General features: G+C 38.5%; 1 protein-coding gene across 1 annotated transcript; it reads left to right on the top strand.

Annotated features, from left to right (window-relative positions):
• Positions 1-1138: 1138 nt before the first annotated feature.
• si:dkey-29p10.4 (E3 ubiquitin/ISG15 ligase TRIM25) lies at positions 1139-11003 on the top strand. The gene is made up of 7 exons (XM_034685731.1): positions 1139-1452; positions 2994-3952; positions 4070-4165; positions 6567-6815; positions 6922-6944; positions 9660-9814; positions 9985-11003. Exons 1-7 carry the CDS (start codon positions 1197-1199, stop codon positions 10527-10529), a joined length of 2283 nt encoding a protein of 760 aa, XP_034541622.1. The 5' UTR covers positions 1139-1196; the 3' UTR covers positions 10530-11003.
• Positions 11004-11413: the final 410 nt, after the last annotated feature.

The following is an 11413-nucleotide window of genomic DNA, read 5'->3' as shown; positions in this document are numbered from 1 at the left end:
AAATTGTACATTTTACACATTATAGTAAAAGATATCAACAAAAATAGTAGCTAACCTTGAAATTAGAAAATGTAATGAGTTTTCTGCCTTTCTTTTGGCCAGAAAACTCCTAAGTTTCAGGTTAGTGAACAGTTAATTACCAAAAGCATCAGTAGCAGTAGGTTAATTCATAACGACACAGGAAACAGTCACATGCTCAGGTAGGCTAATTTTCTGCAGACCAGCTGAATAAAGCCACATTAGATAACTTTGAGGGACAGTGGGGGTCGCAAGTCTTTGGCACTTATATTTTTGGGGTCACAGGCTGAAAGCTTTGGGAACCCCTGGGCTGTTTCCGAAACAGCCTGCTACATACTACTTACTAATGTAGTAGGCAGTAGGTACAGTCTACTGCATACTGTGTTTGAATTTAGTATGTAGTATGACTGTTCTGTTCGATCTGTTTTGCAGTATGCTGGGTCAGATGTCACTGGATTTCCGGTTTCGGAATGCGGAAGTAAACAACGGCAAAGCCGATAGAGAAACTGCTTCTTTAGCATCCATTTATGATTTAAAAAGTGAGGAAGTGGTTTATATGTAATTCGATAACTTCCACAGCATCCAAAAACGGATTTCCTCCCGTCAAGAAAGAAGGAAAAAGAAAAAGCGTAACGAGCGCTGTGCATTGTGGGACACAGTACACGAGGGAGACTGGTCCGATGCATACTGTGAAATTTTCCCGAATCAGTAGACATCCCGGGACTTTAGGCATACTGCTGATTTTGCTCTTGTTCACTTACTACATTCTGGCCAAATCAGTACATACTGCTAGTATAGTAGGCGGTTTCGGAAACAACCCTGGTTTAAACCATAGACTTTATCATGGCAGCTGGTATCCTCAAATAACACTGAAAGAAAATTAAATAAAGCAGTCTTTTACAGACTTCTGATACTATTAGTTCAAGTTTTGACTTATTTCTTGAATAATATTTTGAAGGCAGGACTTGTGATTGTTATTATCTCCATATAGCATTTTTTTTTTTACTTTTAGTAAATGACCAAAGTTCTTCTGACACCAGTTCAGAGATTCATGTACTGTACCTTTAAGAAACGCTCTGCTAGGAGGGTGAGCGGGATTCAAACACTAAGCCCCGCCTCCTCCTAGCAGAGCGTCATCATCGCGGAAACAGAAACCAAACATCAGCCAGAAAAACAAAATGGGAGCATCGTTGGACACCCCGACGAGGTGTCCTCTTTGCAATGAGCTCACTGGAGAGCCGGTCACTCTGAAATGTAACCACCAGTTCTGTCAGCGGTGTATCGGGGACTTGTGGAGCGTTTCCCCGAACGGGCCGTACCACTGTCCGGAGTGGAGGTGTAAAACAGTTTACCAGACTCTACCGTTCAGCAGCGGTCTAACACGGCCGCCCACTAACAGCCGACGGGCCCAGCCTCGCAGCTCTGGAGGTTCAGGTAACTCATAGTTATGTTTTCATTATGTAACGTTGGCTGTGTAACATGAAGGGGTGAAAAGACAACAACAGGGAACAGGTGTAAATGGCAGGTAATGGCAACTGAGCCTGCTAACGTAAGTTGTCCCCTTCTGAAGTAACACACTGACGTAAGAAAGTTTTTCAACTTGGTCGCTTATTATTGTTTTTTAACCTCGAATACTCATTTAACTATGTACATATATATATAAAGAGGATTAGGGCCACTGAAATAATTAGATTAAATAAGGTTCAGTTTTTTTCATTATTATTATTTTGAGAAAAAAGTCAGAATTCTGAATTTAATCTCAGAATTCTGACTTTTTTTTTCTCAGAACAATGATAATAATAAAATAATAAGGTCCATTTTTTTATAATTATTATTTTGTGAAAAAGTAATTATTCTGTTTTTAATCTAAAAATTCGGACTTTTTTCTCAAAATAATAATAATTAAAAACAATTGGACCTTAATTTTATGGGGGAAGTTATTATTCTGATAAAAAAAAGTCACAATTCTGATTAAAAAACCTCAAAATTCTGAGATTAAAGTCAGAATTTTGAGTAAAAAGTCACAATTCTAATATTAAATTCAGATTATGACTTTTTCATTAGAGTAATAATTAAAAAACAAATCAATTAAGGTCCAATTGTTTTAGTTATTATTATTTTGACCAAAAAGTCATTATTCTGAATTCTGACTTTTTTCTCAAAATAATGATAATTAAAGACAATTTGACTTTCATTTTTTTTTAAAATTATTATTCTGATAAAAAAAAGTCAGAATTCTGAGATTAAAGTCAGAATAATGACTTTTTTATCAGAATAATAATATAAAAATAAATTACAGTCCAATTGTTTTTAATTATTATTATTTTGAGAAAAAAGTCAGAATTCTGACTTTAATCTGAGAATTGACCTTAATCTGAGAATTCTGACTTTAATCTGAGAACTGACTTTAATCTGAGAATTCTGACTTTAATCTGAGAATTCTGACTTTCTCAGAATAATGATAATAAAAAGAAAAAATTTGACCTTAGTCTTTTTATTTCAGTGGCCCTAATCCTTTTCTGCTATTATGCTATTTTTTCATGTGTTGTTACGACAGAAGAAGTAAAACTAATCATTTTAGAAATATCCTGTGGAGACGACATGTGATTAGCTATTATTAGATTGTTAAATTAAATGTGAACAACATAATGTTAAAATTCTGTGTTGGTTCACTGAACAAACAGAGTGAGTGGGTCAAATGTGGTAGATCTGGGGCCAAAGTTCTCCGGTTGTCTTAAAAAGTCAATAAAGATAAAAGTCCTACTATTTCACCTGCTACAAGTACTTGCTGACTTTATGTGTTTTGCATAAGTTGTCATACATTTTTGAAGGCATTAAAATAATGCATGAAAGGTTGAGCATAAATGGTCTAGGCACAGAGCTGGTTGCTTGTGTTTGTATTTTATTTCTCAAAAATGTCAAAGTCTGTCTCCTGACACTGACAAGCCTTTCTTTCTTTGCGTTCTCTTATAAAGGCTCAACCAGCAATAATGAACAAAACACATTCAGCTCAATGCTGACGAGGCCCTCACTCACCAGCCGACTACTTGGGAAGCGAAAGGCCAGCACATCTGCACCAGAGCAACCTGAAACAAAGCGGTCCACTTTAGAAGTTCCCCTCCAGCAGAGCAATGATGAGACACCCTCCACTTCCCTCTCAGAGATCCCTGGTGTGGCAACATCAAATGCAGCAGCATCCCCTAAATCCACACCGTCTGAGAGGAGTGAAGGTGCATCTTCGAGTGACATCTCTGAAAGTCAGGCAGACCCTCCAGTTGATGTGCTTCCTGCAGGTGATGTACCTGACAACATCCCAATCCAGCATGACAGGCGTACATCAGTGGAGGAGATCTCATTAGATGATTCTGATACCTCTAATGAGGTAGATCTTTGTGAATCGCCTCTTTTTGTAACCCCAAAAAAAGATACACGTGTGACACAAAGTAATGCATCTCCTAAGAAAACTGCCAACTTTGAGTTCTCTCCTCGGGTCTCACCTCAGGCAGAAGTGAAGCCTCCTGCACACAATGTCAACAAATCACCTCAAATGTTCCCAAAACATCCTGCTCTCTCTCCAGCATCCCCAAGTCATGTTGGCATCTTCCCCAGGTCAGGGAACAAAAATTCCAGCCCTGTGCCCTGCCACTACTGCCCCAAAACTGTGTATCAGCCTGCTGTGAAGACCTGTCTGGTGTGTGGAGCGTCCATGTGTAAAGAGCACCTGCGTCCCCACCTGGAATCCCCCGTCTTCCAGAATCACACCCTGGTTCCTCCCATGGAGGACATTTCTTCCTGGAGGTGTCAGGAGCACCAGGAGATAAACCGCATCTACTGTAGGCAGTGTGGAGAGTGTGTGTGCACCGTGTGTACGGTCATCGGCTCACACCGTGACCACGCCTGCATCAGCATCAGGGAGGCGGAGAGAGAGCTCAGGGTAGGTGGTAGCTTTACTGATATATTCCTAAATACAAACTAGCTGTGGTTGTGGATGAGATTGCAGTAAATCAGCTGTGTAATGTGTTGCTCTTTTGTTGTGTACATTTGTCTTAAGGGGAATCTAAAGGAAGAGATCAAGCAGCTACAGAAGGCTGAAGAGGAGGTGAAGAACAAAGTGTCAGAACTCACTCAAAAGAAAGAGACCTTCAAAGTAAGAGAGTTAACTCTACAGCATTGTTCTTAGACATCATGCATGTAATTAAGTCAGTTGCTTATATTCTTTGTATTATACTCTGACCCAACGTGATGTGTTTGAATGTGTGGATTATTGCTGCATTCATCTAATCCTCGCATGGTCCCAGTTTCCGAGCTAAGAAGTCGTTCTTCCAACTTAGGTGTGTTCACTCACGGTCTTTTGAGTTCAGACAGTCGGGTTTAACGTTACCTGACCTTGATGTGCAATGCTAATAACTACTAAAAACATTCTTTCATGATAAATCTGACTTGTTATCATGGTTTGATATTATACTAATGTAGATAAACAACTATTCTCACAAGTCTACGTCATTCTATGTGGACAACAACTAGGGATGCACGATATTGGATTTTTTGCCGATTACCGATACCGATATTTTTTTCCGCGCACCTAATTGCAGAGATCATCAACTCTCTTCTGTATTGGAATTAGCGTACAGTATTATGGTGATACTCTTATCACATTTGTTATGTAATATTCATTTCTTGTGCAAAATAAGAAAAATACTTGATACTTAAAACTACATATTTATTTATGACAATTGCTTTTTAAACAAAATTCATACAAAAAGATACATCCTACTTAAAACTTGGATGATGCTCTCCCTGAGACAATCCTAACAATAAACCACAGCCAGGGCAAATTTGGCCAATTTCACATTTGACATAGTAAGTAAACCTAACCTCTGTTCACAGGGAACATGTGAACTGTGCAACTGTACAGCAATTAAACCCAAATTAAATAAAATGTTTCACTCTTTGACAGAAAATGTGCCTAAATTAGTCAGCTACATGTACCTTACAGACTGCTGCTTAACTTCAAATTTAACTTGAATCATGAGCCCAACATGTGTGTAGCAGCCCATTATTTTATCGGTTAATTATATCGGTGGATATCGTTTTGTTGGCCGATGTCCGATAGTTCATTTTAAAGCCAATATCGTCCGATACTGATAATGTGCCGATAATATCGTGCATCCCTAACAACAACATTGTTTGCCCACCACGTTGATGACAAACAGGACGTGCAGTTGATAAGTTGACCATCAAATTCTTGCCCAAGTTTCTGAGTTGTTTATCCAACTTCTCATGCACTTTCTAGCTCCGAAACTTGTTTTCCGATGTTGCCGACACAACATCAATGCAGCATAATCTGCATGTTCAGAGGGGGAAAGTGAGTGTGTACACGATGGAGCTGTAGCATTAAATTAAGATTTAAGACTTGTTGGTTAGCTTAAATAAGCTTCAAAAGTTGTACAGCAGCATTTACCATTCTCACTGTCTTATTTCAGACTTGGATTATTTAGATCAGGTGTTCCCAAACTTTTCAGCCCGTGACCCCCAAAATATAGGTGTCAAAGACTTGCGACCTCCACTGTCCTTCAAAGTGATTTAATGTGGCTTCATTTAGCTGGTCTGGAGAAAGTGACCTTCCTTTGTGAGCATGTGACTGTGTTTCCTGTGCCGTTATGAATTAACCTGCTGCTAATGATGCTTTTGATAATGAACTGTTCACTAAACCTAAACTTAGGAGTCATCTGGCAAAAAAAAAGGCAAAAAACTCATTACATTTTCTTTTTTCAAGGTTTTATTTCAAGTTTAGCCACTATTTTTGTAGATATTTTTTTTATTATAAATGGGTAAAATTAATTTTTAGATAACTTTTGTCATTCAACTTTTTTATTGCATTTTTTCAGTATTTCTTTGTTCACCACAAGTTAACAAATTATATATGTAATACAAAACAGACGAGGAGAAGAAAATAAATAAATACCAAAAAATACAATAATAATAATTATAATATACAATATAGATAATAACAATAAACAGTACGAACAGAAAGGAAGATCAACATAAGAAAACAAGGTGAATAAACAAAAATAAATACATTTTTTTAGATAACTTAAAAAAAACATTCTGGATGACATCTCACGACCCCCATTTGTGTCTCACGACCCCCTAGGGGGACCCGACCCACACTCTGGGAACCCCTGATTTAGACCATCCACCATAATTAATATTTAATAAAGTGTTTTGTTTGTTGAAAAAAAATCATAGAAAACGTATTTTATCAATATATATTTTACATTTGAATATGAGCTCTATATAGTATATGTTTAAGTGCAGAGTAAGTTGTGGGTGTTTCTGCACGTGTAGTTCACATGCATATAACTCTTGTTTCATAAATTGGTTAGCAGTCTTTCAATAATATTTGACCGTGATATTTAGTTAATATTTCTTTAAGAAATCTTCTTAATTGGTTGTTCTGTACCTCTCTTCAGCTGTAATGGAATAAAAGCCTCAATCAGCTGTCCTGCTGTATACATGATGTTGTGTTTTTAATCGTGTCCGTCCAGGTCGTGCTAAGTGAGGCTCGAGCAGGCGTGCAGCAGCAGTACGGAACCATCAGAGAAGCCCTGGAGCAGGAGGAGCAATCAGCTCTCAACTGTGTATCCAAGGAGGAGAGCAGGGTTCTGGGGGGACTAGAGGAGAAACTCAGTCACCTCCAGAGCTCTCTGCAGTCCATCCAACAGGGCCTGAACACGCTGGAGGGGCTCGCTGACGCCAGAGGAGACAAACAAGTTCAGGACCAGGCCTTCATTATGGTGAGTTGAGAACAAGTTTTTCTGTCTTCTTTTGTTTTGTATGTAAATAAAGAGATCTGCTGTAAGCTTATGAACACTAACACAACTCTCTCTCTCTCATTGACAGGAATACAGCAAGGTTGCCCAACTGTAAGTGACTTCCTCTCAACTATTACTCAACTTCTTGCTGAACATGTCGTTCATGAATCAGACAAAACATTGCCTCTGTAGACGGACTGGATGTGTGGTTAATGTATTTGTCAGAAACAGGTACAGAGAAACACAAACAGTGTCAGAAGTAGGGTCCAGTGTAGTCCAGTCCACATGAATGTAGCAGAGGGTCATTTTCAACACCAGGCAGATGTTAAGAAATCACAAGAAATGGATAAAGTTCACAATCTTATACTCGATGCATAACCAACCAAAAAAATATAACAAACACATGAAAATAACAAAAAAAAGTAACATGAACTCCACAATTAAACTAGTTGATGTTGCGATTACAGGTCTGTTAATGTTTTAAATTGTCCTTGACTTTTATAAATAATTTAATAAAATCCTGGATTTTCCTTAACCCTAGAACACTATCACTAAAATTAGTAGCACCATCACTAACGCCAGGTGTTTTTTACCCGATATAATATACCCAATAAAAAGTACTTGTCATCAAAATATATCAAAATATGACAATACATGACAAATAAGAGTAGTGTTCTTTTATTTTAAACTGTGCCATGTCTAACAAAATGAAAAGAACGTATCATTGGGGGGGGGGGTATAAAAATGCTCCAAAATTACTGAAAATTTGGAATCCGGGACCAAACATTTCTAAAACAAAAACTGATGAAACTGGAAACTTGGTGTTCGGTCCACCCATTCCTGGTACATTTGAGACTTCCGTTGTGAAGGCACAGTCTCCTTGACACACAAACAGCTGCAGCAGAGAGAAACAAAGAAGGGTTAAAATCACCCGAACACGTGCCTGTAGGAAAAAGCGGGTTTTGGAATAGGGAAACACTCACGCCTTCAAAGACGTCAAAGACGATGCTGAAGCTACCCAGGGACCCATGACACTCAGACAAAGGCAACATAATGAAAATCATGTAAATGTGTTTGTTCGGGTGAAAATCACGCGGCGATAGTGTTCTAGGGTTAAAATGCCAGGTGTGATATTCTATAGGTTGTAACTATTTATGAAGAATTTAGTTCATGCCAAAAAACTAACACATGCAGATGAAAGTTCCTCAAAGTTGGAACATCATTCACTTCTTTATAAAATCTGTTGTTGTAATGCAGCCCTATTCAATAAGTGGCCCGAAAGCAACTCTTGAGTGATTGTGACTTGGGTCCGGCAAGAAAAACCTTTTTTGTTTATTTTTTTAAACTTTATTTTTATTGAATTTTACAATTATTTGAAAACAAGGCACAGACAAAAAAAAATACAATTCTGTACAACAACAACAACAACAACAACAACAACAACAACAGGGTCAATAGATTTTGTCGGTATTATTTACATAACTAGAGGAGATGAGCCTACCACAGGATTAGTTTCCTTCCTTTTGTAAATATTTCTTCCTTATGGCTATACAGTGAACATCAACAGAGTATACATACACATATACATATATATACATATACACACAGATCCATGCAACTACAAAAACAGACATTTTCTTTATTTATTTTTTTACAGGTTTTTCTGTTGATAAGTCAATGCGTTAAAGTGAGTCGTCCATTTGTTCCAGTAATTAACAAGAAAAACATCTTTTACTAACACTGACAAGTTCTTACAAAAATTTATTTATGCACTTTCAGATGTGACCAAAACAAAAGATGGTGTTCCTAATCTGCACTCTGTTTGTTTATATGCACCTTAACATGTGCTTGTATTTACCTGTCAAAATGTGTTGAAGTCATGTGTTTGAAATGTAAAATTTAAAGCAGCAGTATTGCAGCATAGGTTTAGATTAAGTACTGCTCTTTTATTGTGTTTTTGCCCTGTTGGATGTGGCAATACGTTGATAAACACCCAGTGTGTTTGTTATCTTATCTATTTGTTCTTTTAAATGGTTAACTTTGCTCACTGTCTGCTAAAAAATTCCAGCCCGGCTCATTTCCTTAGTCTGAAAATCCAGCCCGACCAAATATTTAATTGAAAAGCCCTGTCCTAATATTTTCAGCTTTGTCAAGATTAGCAGTGCCACTGATTATAGAAGGAGCGGCATCAATAATTTATTTTGTACATTATTTTTTAGCTTTTTATGCCTTTTATTTAGCGGGTAGGACAGTGGATAGAGTGGGAAGGTGGGTGGAGAGAGGGGGGGTGACATGCAGCAAAGGACCAAAGGTTGAATTTGAACCCAGGCAACCTACTTCAAGGCTGATAGCCTCTGTACATGGGGCATGCGATTTAACCACTTAACTAAACCATTGACCAATCAATAGACTTTTATGTGTGCACATTTTGAAATGCTTTCAGTAAAAACAACATAAAATTCAACATCAGTTGAAGAGAAAAATGTCAGAGAAGTGTCTTTAAAAACCTTAAAAACTATCTGATTGATAAAAAAGCTGATAAGTGAAATTCTTCGATGGACATTCTTTTTACGGTCCTACAAGTTTGCTTCATGGTAAAATCTACTTTAAGTCACAAATATTCTGTACATGCTTTTTAGCTTGATTATACTTTCTTTATCTTTAGCGTACCTTGTTCCTCGTTAATTGTATTTAAATTGACCCTTTTCCTCATTTTGTCCTTGTGTTTTCACTTAAAACTCTACCCTAGAACTTTTCCAGAAGTCGTCAGTGAATAAGATAGTTTCATATATCTTTACATGTAAGTCACTCTGGTTTCTTAATCAGGGCTGGTGACATGGGGAGCTGTGTGGACCAGTTGGAGGCTCCAGAGGAAGTGGATCAGGCCCGGCTGACATGTCTTCAGAAGTGGACAGAGAAACGTCTCGGCTCCATCGTCGTCACAGTGCCGGGCAATGACCGAGACCTTTACAGACTTCTCTGTGAGACAAATGTTTTCTTGTATCCACACCTGTTTTCTTTGCTCTCACTGATGAATCACTGCTAATTAAACCAAAAGACTAAATGCATCCTGTCGGCCCAAAGGTGGCACATTCAATTAGCGTTAATCTCCTCATCTAAATTCCCCTTTAATTTCCTCTCCTGCGTACAGATGGTACCGTCCCCGTCTTGGATGCAGACACAGCTCATCCCAAGCTGCAGCTGTCTGATAACAACAGGAAGGTGACTCACAGCGAGACTCAGCAGGTCTACGCTGAAAACGAGGCCCGGTTCAGCTCCTTCCCACAGGTCCTGGCCTCCTGTGCCCTGGAGGGGGGTCGCTGGTACTGGGAGGTGAATGTGTCTGTGGACGAGGGCCGCTGGAAGGTGGGGCTGTGTGAGGGTCAGATCGAGAGGAAGGGCCAAAAGGACAACTCTCGCCTGGGCTTCAACTCCAACTCCTGGTGCCTTACCTGCGACAGGAGGAAGGTGGAGGCTCTGCATAACAAAGTGGCCTCCACTGTGGACGCAGATGGGCTGCAGAGGGTTGGCGTGTTCCTTGACTTTGAAGAGGGGGTTGTGTCTTTCTTTAAGGTGACACCAGGGGGCAGTCTTGCTTTGATGCATTCCTTTGAGCACAGATTTACTGAGCCTCTTTACCCAGCTTTTTCTGTGTCTAAAACACACCTGGCTATCAGTGATCTCTTTCAGTCATAAATAATGAAACACAGGAATATCAGTTCTGCTGGAAAGATACAGAAAACATCAAACTGTCGTGCCTTTTTTAAACACTCCAACCATTTTAATGTTTTAAGATTCGCCTATTTTAATAATTCTCTGGGATAATGGCTCTGTCTTACACTGTATATAATGCAAACATCCTTAAATGTGATTTTATATTATTACAAAATACTGGATCATGTATGAATTCTTGTTCATGTTACACTTTATAAGAAATTTTGCATTTAACTTCCTTTCTTTGTTATCAGGATTTTCATTTATATATTATTTTTAGATAATCTCTCTGAACATGATTAAGTTGTTTCATTGTAGGCAGGCCACTCTTCTAAACAGTATTTCTCATTTTCATTGCAAAAAATGTAAAAAATGTTCTTTTGACATCTTTTCTTCTTTGAAGAACACTTGTCATTTTACAACAATAAAATGTCGAAGTTTCAGAAAGAAGTAAAACCTGCATTCATCCTGTCTTTATGCTTCCTATTTGCGTAGACATAAGCATGACAGTCGGTGTGCTAACGTTGAACTCCCTCTGCCCTCACAAACCCTGCCCACTTCTGACATCACACATAGCCACTGTTGTTGAGTTACCCTCCTCCCTGCAAGCTCTGGGGCTCATTTATTCTCACTGGGGGTCTGTGTGGCTGACGTCATTTAGGGGGATCAAATTGGTGTTTATATAAACTAGTTCTGGATGGCTGGCTGAGCACCAGCATACCAGTGGTTCAGGGACAGCTGGACATGGAACAAGGTTGGAGCAAACTCGTTGGCCAATTAATCCGCTTAATTAATGAATCAACAAGAGTAAAAGTTTATACACTTGTTTGGAATAAAGTGAGAGGAAACCTTGATAGACGTCAGGA

Source organism: Notolabrus celidotus, chromosome 6 (assembly GCF_009762535.1).
Source record: "Notolabrus celidotus isolate fNotCel1 chromosome 6, fNotCel1.pri, whole genome shotgun sequence".
Taxonomy (NCBI): domain Eukaryota; kingdom Metazoa; phylum Chordata; class Actinopteri; order Labriformes; family Labridae; genus Notolabrus; species Notolabrus celidotus.
This window is presented reverse-complemented; position numbering and strand designations above follow the sequence as displayed.

Coding starts and splice junctions, on each gene's coding strand:
- si:dkey-29p10.4 (XM_034685731.1), top strand. CDS start 1,197: ATGGGAGCATCGTTGGACACCCCGACGAGGTGTCCTCTTTGCAATGAG. Junction 1,453..2,993: donor TCGCAGCTCTGGAGGTTCAG/GTAACTCATAGT, acceptor TCTCTTATAAAG/GCTCAACCAGCAATAATGAA. Junction 4,166..6,566: donor AAAAGAAAGAGACCTTCAAA/GTAAGAGAGTTA, acceptor GTGTCCGTCCAG/GTCGTGCTAAGTGAGGCTCG.